Raw genomic sequence first — 16,959 nt, forward strand, 5'->3', positions numbered from 1 at the left:
GAGTGTCTGCTGTGTGTATAAAGATGTTTTGTAAAGACCGGGCATCTGTCGGCAGCGCTCCAGGTAACTGAGATTGTTTGTCTGTGTTCCTGGAATGGGAATGTTTCTCCTGACACATTTTTATTATACCACTGTTCTCGCTGTGATTCATGTGTTTCAGCTGTGGTCTATCATCCATAATCATCCGCAACCTTTCACTGAATATTGTTCTTTTTTTCCTCCCTTCCTTCTTTTTGAATACAATCATATGTGACAAAGCAGAATTTGAACTCTGTGTTCTGGCTTGCTAAAAGTGTTGTTTGCGTGTCATTTTAGCATGCGTCTGCATACCCGCCGTTTTATCTCACTGGCTCGTGTCCAAATATCTAATTCTTGAACGGTAGAGGAAAACTGAGATTAAAATGACTCTTTATCTCTAACCCATTTCCTCATTCCTGTTTTTGGACAGATTATCCCCCCACTCATAGACCTCAATCAGAACCGCAGTAAGCTGAAACTGTACATCGGCCACCTCACGGCCCTGTGCCACGAGAGAGACCCCCACATCCTGCAGGACCTGGCCCCGCCCTCCGCATACCACCGCAGCCAACAGGACGCCTGGGAGGAGGAGCTTCAGAAGATGAGCCCCGAACAGGTAAGAAAGGCTGATACTCTTTTCACTGAAATGTGTCACTTTTTATTGTATGTATCCATTGATTATTGTCACCTATCTAGTGTTGGTACATTGACAGTTGGATTCCAATTATGACAAGGTTAACACTTTACAATTCAATATATATAAAGTAAAAAATATATATGTATTTTAGTTGTTGCTTTTGTAAATGGAAGTCTGCTTCCACCACTGAATAAAAAATAAAAAATGTAATTGCAACTTTTTATCTCACAATTCTGACTTTTTTTCTTAGAATTGCATGTTTGTATCTTGCAATTCTGACTTTTTTCTTGCAATTGCCAGTTTATATCTCAAAATTCTGACTTCTCAGAACTGTTTGTATCTTGCAATTCTGACTTTTTTCTTGCAATTGCCAGTTTATATCTCAAAATTCTGACTTCTCAGAACTGTTTGTGTTTTGCAATTCTGACTTTTTTCTTAGAATTGCGTGTTTGTATCTCACAATTTTTACTTTTTTCTTGCAATTGCCAGTTTATATCTCAAAATTCTGACTTCTCAGAACTGTTTGTATCTTGCAATTCTGACTTTTTTCTTGCAATTGCCAGTTTATATCTCAAAATTCTGACTTCTCAGAACTGTTTGTGTTTTGCAATTCTGACTTTTTTCTTAGAATTGCGTGTTTGTATCTCACAATTTTTACTTTTTTCTTGCAATTGCCAGTTTATATCTCAAAATTCTGACTTCTCAGAACTGTTTGTATTTTGCAATTCTGGCTTTTTTCTCGCAATTGAGAGTTTACATCTCACAATTCTGACTCTTTCTCAAAATTACATGTTTCTATCTCGCAATTTTGACTTTTTTCTTGCAATTCCTAGTTTACAGCTCACAATTCAGAACTTTTCTCAGAATTGCGTGTTGGTATTTTGCAATTCTGACTTTTTACAAGTCAAAATTGTTAGATATAAACTCCAAATTGTTATAAAGTCCAGTTCTGAGGGCAAAAAATTACTGATATTTTCTCAGAATTGCGAGTTTATATCTCACAGTTTTGACTTAACTTACAATTGTGTGTGTGCTAAAGTCAGATTTGCAAAAACAATTGCAAGATATAAACTCACAATTCTGACTTTTTTTGTCAGAAATTTGCGAGTTTATATCTCACAATTGTGAGTTTGTATCACGCAATTACGAGATGTGAACTTGCAAAGTCTGAATTGTGAGATAAAAAGTTGTAATTACCTTTAAATGTTTTAATTACATTTTTTATTCAGTGGCAGAAAAGCGTTTCCATATTTGTAAGTTTAAAAAAAAAAAAATTTTAATCAATTAAAAAAATACATGTAAACAGATGTTAAAGTAATACAAGTATTGTTCATTCTTATTTCATAATACCAGTTGCATGAACTCACGGTGCTAAATTGAACATTTTTGTAAACTGTTACCATAAAAAAGACTTTGATAGATTGGTCCTCAAATCGATGGAACTTTTTATACATCATGGCTTTTTCTTCACGACTCCACTTAGCACATAAAGCTTGTGTATTTATGCGTATATGCGCACTCAAGGTACCGCAAGGTTTCTCTGGTACTTGGATTTGTCACCCATTGATTATTGGAGCCATCTGGCCTGGCCCTCGTGGCCCTTAGCTGACGCTAACGTTCGCTGTCTATAAATCTCCTATTGGCTTTAAGAATCAGTCCAGCTCTGTGTAAATGCCATTAGTCCTCTTTATAGAGTGGAATGTGTTCCTACAGAAAATAAATAGTCCAATATATTGTGTTTTATTAGCTTCATTTACTGTTACTTTAACAAAAGAAAACCAAAAAGCTACCCAAGGCTCGCTTAAAAGGCAGGGGAGAGCCAAGGGCCAGAAGAAGGGGGCGGGGGGTTGAGAAAGACGTTATAAAAAAAGAAGAGCAACTGGAATGGCGCGATAAAGAAAAGGAGTGTCAGCATTTGGACGGCGAAAGAGAGAAGCGTTTGAGGAGGCAGTGGCTGGATTTAGTCTCTCTGTGATGAACGATCCCCTCTCTGTAATAAATGCATGCGTGGATCCGTTTTCCGCACTTCACTTTGAACCCATTGCCATACCTACCGTAACAGTAAATTGTCTGCAAACGGACACTGGGTTTAGACGCTGCGTCGGTGCGTCCCGCTCCTGCATCCATTCCCGATGCTTTTTGTAACATCAGAAAAATAAATTGTCTGGAAGTCTACATATACATTATACTCGCTTTAAATCGGCCCCATTCCTCAAGAGGAGAGGAGAGTGATCTGCTGTGATGGTGCCAAGGCTCATACAATGCTCATGTGTTTCACTGCACGGGGAACTATCTGCTTGGCAGGTTTTTGGCTCGCTCCGACATTATTGAAATGCATTTTTTTATGTGGGCTGCCTGATGACAAGCCTTTGGCCAGTGAACAAATAATGTTTAAGATTTTTAGTTTGCTGCAAGTAAACTTTGTTCCAAAAATTGGCACTTTCCAAGGGACTTTTTCCCCCCTGTACTCGCCTAATATGAAGTCGAGAGACGTCTGTACATTTATTTTCCTTTGAGAGAGACAGCTTTCATCGGTCTGAAAGGTTGCACAGCCTTTTCAAAGTGAGTGTTGCCACTGGTCAGCTGAGACTACTGCGCTGTGTAAACATGAGGTCTGATTTTTGGTTTCAAATGGAGTGCTTAAACAGGGCTGGAGCTTCCAGAATAATGCTCCTCAATCTGTCGAACTCTGTTTTTGCTCGGTCTCTCCAAACTGTTATTCCTCGCGGACCTTCTCTAAGGTCAACGATTCTGTGTTTATCTTGTCCAAACTATCATTGACAGTGTTTAGAAAGCACCGCTGTCATGGGGGGGTGATAAGAACTCCTGGACCTTCGCGCCAGGTTTTTGACTCATTCGGGTTCCCAGATAAATCGGTGAGTACGGAGCAAATGACTTATGTACGATTGTTCGAGAGCGTGCAGGGTTGCAACACTTGGCAGCGGCGTTTCGGCTCATCCAACATGCCAATTTTGTGTCGGACACATTAAGGCAGAGATAATGAATATTTCAGGTTTCGCCGGTTAGGCTTTACCTCTCAAACTCTTACACATATATCAGGATTTCTCCTCTCCAAATCCAATAGCTGGGAGATATTTAGCATTTCGTATCCATATGGTATCCACATGTACGGGATCCTGCTCATTCTTCAGTTACATGTCCTGCATGTAAGACACAATCCGCTTGAAGACACTTTTGGTCTTTCTCTGATGGTGGAATCACTTGCAGATGGCGGATTGGACGAGTTGCCGGCGTTCACAAGCCTGTTTGATTGATGTCTTCTTTGACCTCTCTTCTTTTCTTTGCGTTGGGAGTGTAGCACATTACATTAGCGTTCTCTCTGCGCTGCACTTCGCCCATTTAGATCCCTTCAGCACCGAAGATGCCAGAACGGGCCCGTTTGGCCATGACAGGCTCAAATTGACGAGAAAAGTCTGGGCTCATTATTGGCTTATTTAGCGTGTTCTGTTCAGTCCATTATTGTTAGTAACGTCCACATGAATTTACTTGTGGTGTCTTTTGATGGCACGTATGCCTCGGTTCGGGAGGGGGCTCTTCGCTAATCATCGTTCTTATAAACCAAGTTATTAGTAACTAATTGAATGGCCCTTTGTGGCACAGTCGCCAATCGAGCCTGTGGAGGATTGAGGTTGCTGTCCTCTATGCCCAGTCCTCTACTAATGACAAGCCTCTTGCATTCAAAAAGTGCTTTAGTATTTACGAGGGGCCGCACACTGTTTGAGCCCATGCCCTTTCTTTGAAGCTGAACATTGATCTTTTAATTAACAGTTTTTATGGGCCTCCTTTTTACTGCCCTGGCACTCTAAGCTGGCACTGAGCTGGGTAATGTAGGACTTGGGTTTTTTACTCTGATTTCCTTTGTCTCTCTCGCAGTTTATAGCATATAAAGACAGCATTTCTCTTCTCTTAAAGGGATAGCTTACCCTAAAATGACATTTCTGTCATTGTGTACTCACCCTCAAACCTTTGCAACTCCTCCAAAGTATCTTCTTTCTTTTTTTTCTAAAGCTTGTCTCTTCTTTCTTAATGCCGACCTGGAAAGTATAGACTAATCAGGATGCAGACAATGCAAACACACAAGAGGCTCATAACGCACACCAAAACACACGCTTGTGAACTCGTACTCATATAGTACTTAAGCTCCGCCAGACCGCCCCATTAGGCCTCGCTGCCAGCTCGTCCTCTGTTGTGGTCAATGCTTCTTTTATTACTCGTCCTCCTTGCCTGTTTTTTTCCCTCTGTTTATGGCGTAATGTTGTTTTATTTGGTTTGAGCTGTTCACAGGATGTTACTGCATCTCTGTTTAAACGGCTGGAATGCAGGAAGGTGATTAAGCCGGCGCTGAAAGAACCACTCAGTCATACAACCCACGGAGCCAACAAAGACAATAGACTCACCAAAAACGCACCCCATTTAGATGAAGAATTGGCGTTTTCAGGAACAAAAACAAAATTATTGTGCATTATACATCTAATAGGGCTTTTAGAGTTGAGCTTTAGGGTTATTAGGTTGTAATAAATATGGCATTACAAAAGAGTACTGTGGTACAGATACCATTGGATACTTTGGTGCATGTGATCAATGTACTTACCAATAGCATGGTACTCTTTCGTTGCTTTCAATACCTCGTTATGAATAATTCCTTGAGGGGATGCAATCATCTGTGACATTGTCCGCAGCTGTGAGATGCCCCGCTCCTGCACTGCAGCTGTGTCTATGATGAGCAGTCATTGTTTGATGAAAGTTGCTGTCAGTTATGTTCTGCGGCCGGTTTTACCTCCGCTCTCATAACGTTTGAGTCTGCTGTTTACTTTAGAGGCTGCTGATCTTAGATCAGTATGTAAAGTTTACAATCTTGGAGGAGAGAAGCGAAGTGCTCGACCGCCCTTGGCCAAAGTCATCTGGCTGTGATCTGGCAGCACAAAGCCAGCTGTATAAATAGGGGAGAGTCTTGCATTTTACGGGTCACCCTGAATAAAACATGAACTAGAGAAGATTGATTATTAATGACCTCAGGGCTGGAACAGAAATAATCTGTTAGGCCTTGAGTCCTCCATTCTTTTTCCCTTTCTCCCGCTCTCGTTCTCAGCGCACCTTCATCCGTCTTTCGCTAGCTTCTCCTCTCTGTTTCCTTTGCGATTGGCACTCCGATAGATGTTTATTTTAGCCATCTGTTTTCAGATGTTCCCCTACGAATAGATCAGGAGTTCAGTAAGGATTCATGCAGATTTTGTGATGATTCACAGGCTCACACCTGTCAGAGCTGGCATCAGATCTCTGTGTGGGCTCCAGTGGCGGTCTGTGAGGGAGTTTTCCAAGGAGACTGATATTTAAGTCAAACCACTACTATATTATAGTAGGTTTTGATAATCATGTCGTCTTTTTGGACTGTGATTAATGCTTCAACCTCTGTTCCTTGATTTTAGCATGTTTTATGTGGCCCTGTCAGTATTTTGGCTAAATTTGAAAATCTTTCTTCACCTGTTGCATATGAAAGCCATACCGAAAGCTCTGATACTGAAGAAAGCTAATTTAATTTCTTCTCCTTTTTGCCTTTTTCGGTCAAATTTGGAAACATTATCCTGTCATTTGCATATCCATTCTGATTGGTCAGTTTACTAAGCAGTCTATTTTGGCATTTGCGCAGTGATAAATATTCTCCTTGGCTCAAGAACATGAAAGAAAAGGCCATTCTTCAGGTCCCACAAATTCTTTGATTTTCCAGCATTTTTGTGTATTTGAACCCTTTCTAACAATAAATGTATGATTTGAGATCGATCTTTTCACACTGAGGGACTCATGTGCAACTATTACAAAAGTTCAGATGCTTACTGATGCTCCAGAAAGAAAAGACAATGCATTAAGGGGCGTGAAAACTTTTTGAATTTAAAGATCAGGGTAAATGTAAATGTAAATATGTTCTGTAGCATTTGAAGGCTGGTACTAAATTTAAAAAATATGATATTTAGACGAAATAAGAAAAATATACACATCTCCATTCTGTTTAAAAGTTTTCACCCCCCGGCTCTCAATGCATTGTTTTTCATTCTAGAGCATCAGTGAGCATTTGAAACATCTGTAATAGTTGCATAATCTCAAAAATCAGTAAACAATAGAAATAATCATACAAATAAACAGTAAGATGCATTTTGTATGATCCCTTATTATTAACTTATTAACTTACTTTTGACCTCAACTGTATAATGTTTACACCATAATTTTATAACAGTCAGACGTAATCCTTAGCAAATCTCAAAATAAATATTACTTTTTCATACTGTACATTATAATTCACTTTCGGAATTTCACATTTTATATTAAGTGTCTTTAACTACTATGTATTTACATTTAAATTAATCATTTAATACAATGCACGTATTGTGTCCATAGATGTTTTTGCATCGTACTTGCAAAAAAAAAATACCTTCCTGTAATTACATCTGTAATTACACTTTTGACCCTACCCTTACACTTCAACCCACACTTATACCTAACCAAACCTGTCTCTAACCATAATCATATCAGTGCATCCCTTGTTATTTTTATCATTTAAGTCTTGCATGCATGTGAATCGATATTTAAGTAGGCTCCGCCTCCTGCACCTCCATTGATGGACCGCCACCGGCGGGCTCTTTAGGAGCAACAGAAGCTGGTCCTGGATCAGCCCCCTGATGTGCTGTGTTGGCAACTGCAGTGCGTCTGTGCCCGGTGGGGCGGGCTGCAGGCTGACAGGCCCATGAATCCAGGGCTGCGTAAGTACAGTGTAATTTAAACGGGCAGGAAATGGGGGTAAACATAGTGGAACAAGCCCACAACCCGCACAGCCACGATTAATGAAAACACATGGAGCCGACGCATATGTCTGCTGTAAGTGGGCCTTTACATTACGAGCGTCTCTGTCTCTCTCTGCCTCTTTTTTCATTTACTCACTGTATTTCTTAAGCAACACAGTGTATCAGCAGCAGTAGTCATCTGTAAGTCACAAAGGTGTGTGGTTGCAGATAGTTTAACGTAGTATAGACGTCTGAACTGCGGTTGTCTGAATGAACACTCCTTAAAACAAACACATCACAGAGACAGGAGGTGAGACACAGAGGCGTCATACACTGACCACTTATTGATTTTTGATTGCATCAATAGTAGTATTGTTCATACTGAAGATTACAGATTTAAACAAACATCCAACCAAGTATTAATCTTTGATTTATAGCTCGTCCCACTTGGATAAAATCTCAAACTGTGCAGCTTTTCCTTTACAGTTTTTACCTGGAGGAGAGTGATAAAAAATTCAGACTTTTATTTGAAGGTCATGTCTAGAAACAAGAACCTCATAGAAAATAAAAAGCCGTCTGAATACCTTAAGTAAAATCTTCTTTTTAGACTAATCTGAAGTGAAGTCTCGAGCACGTCCTGTTGCCTTGGTTCCTTTTGTTCTGAGTTTTTCTAAATCCCACTCTCAAACGCTGTTTTTGTAATACATCGTTTCAACGAGTGCTAATCCTGAGGGGGTGCTGACCGGCTAAACCAACAAAACTTCTCCACCGACCCCTAAACATCCAGAGCAAGGGAAAGCGCGGCCCCGTCTTCAAAGCGATGCGAGATGAGCCCTCTGTGCCCCGCGCTTGTCTGTTCCAGGGCTCGCTTCCCCTTTATTTTCCCACCCAGCGAATATGTATGAAAGCACCTCCGACTCCAGAGCTGGAACGAGGGTCCGTCTCGCAACACATTCGACTCGGGGCGAGAGGAAGAATAATATATGAAATAAATACCCCCAAATGATGAAACCATAAGCGCGATTGAGCCTTCTCATCTGGAAGCCGCCAAAGCAAACAACGAAATACTTCAGCAGGTTTATTGTTATTTTCGCGCCCTGACGAATTGGGTTTGTGCGTTCCCGAGCTTGGGTTACACCGACCGAGCCACAACAGCATAAACTACACCAGCTGACGTGCCGTAGAACCGAACATTTCAGTCATAGCTATGTTCAGATTTTTCATTGTTGTGTTTATTTGTTCTTCCGTCCTTTGAAAGTAATGAAAAACCGACTTCAGTCTAAACACAAAATATTTCTAGAGGTTTGTCACTCTATCGGCCAGCTGATGAATCATCCTGCCAAGAGGGGAGCTGTCATTCTGTGGCGCTGCCTTTCTGATGGCTTTATTTGCGTGTTCACATGCGACAAAACCCACACCATTCGCAGTCATGGCATCTGTTTTGGATTGAACTTTGGCTTGGAAAGAGATACCCTGATGTATCCGACTCCTTCCTCTTTTTGCTCGCCAGTAGGCAGCCATATTACAAGGCTTATAGCTCATTCAGGGCCTATCAGATTAATAAAAGGCGTTAAGAATTGAGTAGAGTTTTATGAAAGAGGGTTATTTTCCACAAATATTTAATAGCCTGTTGGGCTCTTTTAAAGGCAGAGTGCTTCCATACTAACCATTGGGATGGTTTGTTTAGGGTGAGGCCCGTTCCATTAAGATCTGTTGCCATAGAAAACCGATTGGCTCGTTGAGGTTGCTGTTTTTCGTCTCTTCCAGCGGTGACATTTCACATAGCTCGGTCTCCCGTTCGTTAGCGAACGAGGATTCCCAACAGTCTAGCCATGATCGTTAGGAACAGCTAGGAAAGTTTGCGCCGCTCGGAGCCTGTGGAGGAATGTGGTTGTAATTTATCCCTATGCATCCTGAAGCCCCTGCGGCAGTTTGGGCTGAGTCATTGGAGGGAAAAACAAAAAAAACAAAAACGAAAAATATCTAAGCAGCGCAAAAATCAAAACTGGGGCTTTCATCAACTTGTGGTGGGTGTTAACACTAAAGTTATTTCAATCTGGGTTTCGATCGTGATTGCGTCCCTGACTTGACCACATACTTCGTAATATGTGCCCCAAGTCCTTCAGCCTCATTCAGAGTTGCGGGCAGGGGTGCGACTCGTGTGTCCGTGTTCCCCCCTGAAACTCAATTACACTTGACTGATGGGGTGCACAGATCCGGCCGCAGATGAGGCGGAGGGCGGTTCCAATCAGATGTGGTCGCTACGCAGTTGCTTTTTATAAATGGCCACGCCCCCTCCATTCTGATTGGCTCAAATCGGGTCGTTTGCATAACAGCACTGGATGCACAGTTAGCACAGAAAGAGGATCAGCACAAACTGAGAAGGGGCGAAAGAGATCCCAGTTTAAGTGGCTCTCATAAAGCCGCAGAGGCTTCCTGCTCTAACGAGGAGGAAGTGGGGAAAGAGCTCGTCATGAGCTGAACGTGATCCAAAGAGACCATTTTTAGAGATATGTTTGTGTGTCTGCTAAGAAGCTGAGAGAGCCAGGGGAAGGATAAGAAGAGAGCAAAGAGAATAGCACAGGGTTTAGTCTAACAAAGATAAAGCTGATTTCAAAGATAGGAGCTTGCAGCGTAGCCACCCAACCGTAGCAGTCAGGATAGAGCGTAAATCTCTTCTTAAAACTCGCCATTAAGAGCCTGCATTCGTCTGCAGCTGGAAGAGGGACAAAAGTGGATGGTTTTATGCTTTTGCAATTCATACTGTCCAAGAACCATTCAATTAGACACAGTTTGACAGATGAGTAAAGCAGCCAACCACAGTTGGCTCTGTTTTTGTGTGTCATTCAGGGTCAGGTTTATCGGAAGTTGCTACCACAAAAGAATCTCATATAATTGCACAGAAGTGTTGGTGCATGATCAGATGTAGAGAAAACTACTTTTAGATGTCTAGTTTACCTTTGGGTACCTTGATGGCTCCCAAGTGGCACAAACAAAGTGTCTTACATGAATTTAATGCCTGTTCCCTGCTGAAAAAAAAAAAAGCCTAGGCTGGTTGGCTGGTTTTAGCTGGTCAGCAGGCTGATTTTAGATGGGTTTTGGCCACTTTCCCAGCCTGGCCAAGCTGGTCAGCTAAAACCAGCTACTTCCAGCTTAAACCAGCTAAACAGTATAAATACCCAATAATATAATTGCGAGAGAAAGCACGAAAATGTATTTTTCGTCCCATCTGGTATTTATGGGGTTCATAGTAACATACATGTCATTTCCTTTCTGAACCACAGTATGATCGTATTCGGACTCATCCCTAATGGGAAGTGTGATATATTTTATCATTTATTAGGAAGTTAATAGTTAATATGAAACACTGATTTCTTGATTCAGGACTACCTATACTATCAATACTGGTTCGTTTGATGTCCAGTGTGCACAGAAAAGAATCGTGATTAAAAATCAAAAAAGCGTGAGTCAGTTTGTGAGGTACCAAAAGATTCCCACCCCTTAAGGCAGCGGTTCCCAATTCCAGTCCTCGCGCCCCACCGCTCTGCACATTTTGCATGTCTCTCTTAGTTAACACACCTGATTCAGATAACCAGCTCATTAGAAGTGAGGTCCGTGCAGGAACTGCGATCCGATTGACATGGTCCCTGCAAAGTGTTCATTGCTCCCTGCTCCCTAAGCGGGGGAAATCTGTTTACTATACTTCGAAACATTCATTCACATATTTGCGCTACGTCACCGCATGTAGCGTCTTCACACACAGATGAAACTTACTAGAGAAGTGTGACATAAGTGCATCTGTAAATAAATGCATTTTAAATTTACGTCTCGCACGCTTTAATGACCTTCAAATGGAACACATACGCTCGCTTCGAAATAATGAATAATTGTGGAATATCCTGTGATGTCCACTTCGAAGGGCAGTAACGTTGGAATAGAACAAACGTCGGAAGCGATGCGTGAAACACACAAAATGTGCAGAGCGGTGGGTCGCGAGGACTGGAATTGGGAACCGCTGCCTTAAGGGGCAGTGTGCCATCCAAGCCAGGAGTACAGTTTGTCTACTTTATTCCTTTTGGAAAACAAATGGTGTAGAAGGGGGTAAAACCTCCGTCCATGAGGTGTGTCGAGTTGGCGGAGGTGACAGCACACAAGAACCATCAGAAGAACACCAGAGGGGAGCATTTGAAGCTTGGCCTGGAAAGAAGAAGTGCTTCGAGTGACTTCATCTTACTTTATTAGAGGAGAAAGGTGGCCCAAAGGTTTTTCTGAAGGGGGGGGGGGGGGGGGTTCTTAAAAATGAGGAGTAAATCAGCACCCCCTCCTCTTTGCAAATTATGAGGACCTTTTAATAAGTTCACGTGATAAAAAGAGCAACGTTTCCTGCTAAAGGAGTCATTGTTTTCTCTCAAAATACTGTAGCAGTGTCACATTTAGGTGAAAGGCTAATGGCGTTATTTCGTTATGCAGATTTATTGAACAAAGTCTTGATTGCTTTAGCAGAAGGCGGTCAATCCCCAACCCCAGAATCTCCCTTTTACTTCACACTCTCACTTTCTCTTTTTCTTTTTGATTGGAGCTTGTTAGCAAAGGCCTGGGATGCTTCTGATTTTCACCTTAGCTTATAGGGTTGAGAATGCACTATGTAACCTTCCTCTTGTCCCACTAAATTGGAGGATCTGGATGAGTATTTGTTGCAGAGATGAGGCTGTGTCATCCAGGGTGATGTGGAGAGCGGATTTGCTTGAAGGGTATGAGTTCAGCCGTTTGATCTCCATGTGCCACTCCAGGCGTAAATGTGCGGCCCAGCGTTTGTTGAAACACATCCTTTCTGAGTCATCGTCAGTGCCGTCAGCGCAGTCCAGACCCTGCTGTCATTGTCTGACTGTGATGGTCCGCTGCTGTGTTTGTTCTGCTCTCATTAATGTAGCTGTTGTTTATCAAGACAGGCGGAGGAGGCTGACCATATGCACACAATAACACCTGATTATAATCTGCAACGATAACACACGATAATGTGCTCTTTTCGCGCATGTTCCCTCATCTCTGTCTGTCATCTTCTTGACTTCCCTCGTGTTTTCGGGTCAAGGCTGGCGTAGGGACAGATACAGATACTTGCCCTGTATGGAGCGCTTTATCTGTTATCTTTATAGCTCTGTTTTTTTTTGAGGATTTCTGCTAAGTACACAGTCATAAAACCAAAGTGACGGTTCTTTTGTCACACCAGGGAGCTTCTTTTCTTGCACCTGTTAAAGTATGTTCAGGTATTAGTTGCATATAACCTTTTTTATATTTAGTGCTTGTACAGTGAAATCACTTTGTTTAAACATTCAGATCTCTTTGCAGCAATGTTAAGATTACCAATGGTATACACAATACAACGTTTAATTTTTTACACATTTTTGCTCTGATTACAGCCTGGTGTTTTGCGAAAGTCAAAGCCACTCTGCACATTTTGGGCTGTCGTAGTTGACACATTTCTTAGATATTTACATATATATATTTTTAGCTTCAGATTATGATTCCATCCAGAGGATATTAATTTAGAATTTAGAACACATATTGTTTTAATTTCTCACATGTCTCCTAGTGACAAGGCGCATGTTTATGTGTTTGTTGTGTTTTGGATGATGTGAAATTAGTGTGTGAACCTCAGTTGTTTACTGGATGATGCTCATTTTTTTCTGTAAGTGTTTACAAAGTTGTCAAGTAGATAAAATCTAGTGATTTTTAAATAGGTTCAGATTTTTGGGTCGTACAGTTTTAAGAAATGAGTAAAGATATGTGTTACTTCTTAAATGTACACCATATAAGTAACGTGTTGATTCTCTAATAATTTCATTTCTGAACTTTGACCAGAAGAATTTAAACTCTTGTGTACTTGTGTGTATTTGTAGCAATAGCCAAAAATACACTGTATGGGTCAAAATGATACATTTTTCAAGTAAAGTTCATGTTTCATGAAGATATTTAGTGAAATTCCTACCATAATATATCAAAACTTGATTTTTAATTAGTAATATGCATTGCTAAAAACTTAATTTCAACACAGCACAACTTAAAAGGCGATTCTCTCAGTATTTATTAATTTTTTTTGCACCCTCAGATTCTAGATTTTAAAATAGTTGTATCTCTGCCAAATATGGTCCTATCCTAACAAACCATATATCAATTGAAAGCTTATTCAACTTTCAGATGATGTATACATCTCAATGTCAAAAAACTGACTCTTATGACTGGTTTTGTGATCCGGGGTCACATATGTAAAGTCGTTGCATGCAAACTATGAGAAATAAACACTTGTGAACAACATGAAATATCATTCAGGAAAAACAAAAAAAAAGCTTACAACTATCAAATTATATTTATTTTTTCATTAAATACTTAAAATACTTATTTTATAAACCTAGAAAGTTAAAATTGCACAAAAGGTGTTTATAAATCTCTGAAATGCCTGCAGCGCATATATTTGTTTAATTAACATGCATTCTTCGAGATTACTAATCACACTAAGCCATCTTGCAATTTTAATTTTAATTTCGATTAACTGTGCAGCTATACTAGACAGTATTTGACTGTTTAGTTTTGTCCTCTTTTTAAAGCTGCTTTACAGCAGAATTGCATTATTGACACACTATTTTCCTGTTTAACGCTGTGACACAATCTGTATTGTACAAACCGCTTTATAAATGGGTGATTTGACTTGTTGGAAAAATGCTGTGGAAAGGATTTTAATCAAAGCTGAGCTTGTTGCACTCCTGTTGCTGAAAGCACAAATTAGCCAAAATATTTAATAAATGACCATGCGTGTGATGTGTAAAATGCTGTAAATGACAGGCGTTCCCACTGAGCTTTCTGCAGAATTTCGTAATGATGTAACCGCTAACATTGATTGCCAGCTCCCTAAAAGCAGCATTGTCTTTACGAATGTCCACATGCCCACTCCATTCTTCTAGCCCTAGCCTCCAGTTCTCCACTGTCTGCTCTTAATGGGGCTTACAGCGGCGGCGCTCGACCAAACTGCGCCCTCACGCAGGCCCATACATCAGCCCCCGATGAGGCTCATTAACCCTCCTCTCATGACTCAATACACTCCTCCTCTTTCCCTCACTCGTTCGTCTCCATCACGTCTTCGCTTTTCTCCCGGCCAACGTGTCGGACTCCGGCCTCCCAGGAGTGCCGTCGCAGGTGACGATATCATGAGAAGTTAAATCGGGCCAGGGCAGCCCTCATCTAAACCCCACTCCTCACTCGACAGGCCTTTTCAATGTGATATTTCATAGTATGCAGTTTCTTTTATACTTTTTATGACTTGCCAGACTGGTCAGCATTTAGTCATTTTTAGCTCTTTGCATCAAATTATACCAAATTTGGTGCACTTTGAGAAAATATTAGGCAAAATAGGTGCTCATTTCAGTTAGGCAACATTTGCATTTGGTAGCTTATATATCGGCATTGTATTGCAGCTTGGGCTTTCACTAACGATTATTTTAGTAATCGAGTAGTCGGACAATTAATTGGGTAATTGGATGATTATAATACCTTGTAGTGATAAAAATAGACTTAATCGAACAATAGCCTTTCAAATTACTTAAAATACATACATAATCGCAATGAGGCGATAATAATTAGTTCAAATAAAGTATCAAAAGCAAGTAATCATATGGTTTTATTGAACAAAATTGTTAAAAAAAATTATTACAAACAATAGAGCTAATGTACATTATGAATTATTAAAATGACCAAACAACCTTTAATTTAAATGTCCACTACATTACTGTCTTTACTACAGAAATACTACAGCCACTGTAATTTCTTCAATATGTGGACATCAAATGTGTAAACTCAGAGTGAGGGTTTGAGTTTATATTTTGAACTCGCTATGAACTGTTATATGTATATTTAGAAAGATATCAATGTATTCTCCTGTGTTTGCGTAGGTTTATAAATGATTTGCCCAATAAATCTGATGAAATGGTGGACGTTGTGTTCCCAGATGAATGTTATAATAAGCGCAAATTTATAACAATAAGCAGAGATGGAATTTTGTGTTTGTGTTTGTGCGGAGCAGCATTTACTGTGAATGGAGCCGTTCTGAGATGCACGTATGTAACCTACATGCATGCAAATAATTTAAGCGCATATATTAAACATGCATCACATATATGTGACCCTGGACCCTGGAGCTTTCCATTGATGTATGGTTTGTTAGGATATGACAATATTTGGCAGAGATAAAACTATTTAAAAATCTGAAATCTGGGGGTGCAAAAAAATTCTTAGCAATGCATATTACTAATCAAAAAATAAGTTTTGATATATTTACAGTAGGACAGTAGGACAAAATATCTTCATTGAACATGATCTTTACTTAATATCCTAAATTATTTTCGGCATAAAGGAAAAATTTATCATTTTGACCCACAATGTATTTTTGGCTATTGCTACAAATACGTACCGTGCTACTTATGTATTTAATTGAATCCTACTGTTTGTGAATTCACAATAGCATTATGTTTTAGTATGGGTTTTAAATGGGTTTAACATATTATGCAGTCTTGGAAAAACTAATAATGCATTTCATGGATTCTCATCTGTGGAAATGCGCAGGCAAAATGCAGTCAAGTTTTTTTTTTTTTTTTTAAATCAAGTACTTTTGTTGACCATCTACATTGTTGCCTTTTGTACAGAAATTGGACTTCTCAAGTAGACATTTTATCCTTCTTGCATAGCATTTTGTGTCGTAAATGTAAGTGTTTTGCGTTATTATGCCTTCTTAATTCCTGGCCAGGTCCGAAATCCTGCCTCAGAGGCCCTGAGATGGAAAAACTTTCTCGGGCATGTCCGTCACCTCCCTTTTCAAACCCTCTCAGATCCTGAGAGCGCCTAACGTAGCCTTAGCACTAGCTGTGTAGCTCATGAAGGGGCGGGACTTCTCATCCCAGCATGTTTGCCCTACAGTTGTGCAAACACCGTCTGACAGATCGCTGCGCCTGCCCCCAGTGACCCACCGTGGCATGTTTTGATTCATTAATTACGAAATAGTTGCACGTTCCAAACCTACACAAAAACACACATGAAAGGGAAACATATTTTATGATGTATGAATATTACTTCCAGTTATTGTTACAGATGTCTTTATCATTAACCTTGTTAAAGTTGGCGTTCATAGGCCAGGAGCGCCAAAGAAAATACTTTTGTGGGTTTTTGTGAAATATTCCACTTTCTATGGGCTTTGGTTCAGTGGCTCGCGTTCAAATCCGAAAAGCAATTTAAAAGCGGTACAGCGCCACGAAACACTGATTGTCCAGATAGGGCCAAACAGAGGCCACGGACGGGGACCCGGGACGGTTTGGGTTCATTGAGATCTTAGTCTGTGTGTGTGTGTTTAAAAGTGAAATTGTTGTTTTTTGGTTACAATTCTAAACTTATCTGAATTTATTTGAAGATTAAAATGAAATAGCATTCATTTTACCTCACCCGTTCAGTTTGTTTATGAAATATTTTTTG

The 16,959-nt window shown here is 40.3% G+C and overlaps 1 protein-coding gene across 1 annotated transcript in view; it reads left to right on the forward strand.

The window, feature by feature from the left end:
• The window catches only part of erc1b (ELKS/RAB6-interacting/CAST family member 1b), a 226,103-nt gene that overhangs the window by 206,229 nt on the left and 2,915 nt on the right, over positions 1–16,959 (forward strand). The window contains exon 13 of the mRNA XM_073837702.1: positions 449–634. Within this exon, the coding sequence (XP_073693803.1) occupies positions 449–634 (186 nt within the window). The remainder of the gene's footprint in view (positions 1–448; positions 635–16,959) is intronic.

Source organism: Garra rufa, chromosome 4, assembly GCF_049309525.1.
Source record: "Garra rufa chromosome 4, GarRuf1.0, whole genome shotgun sequence".
Classification (NCBI taxonomy): Eukaryota; Metazoa; Chordata; class Actinopteri; order Cypriniformes; family Cyprinidae; genus Garra; species Garra rufa.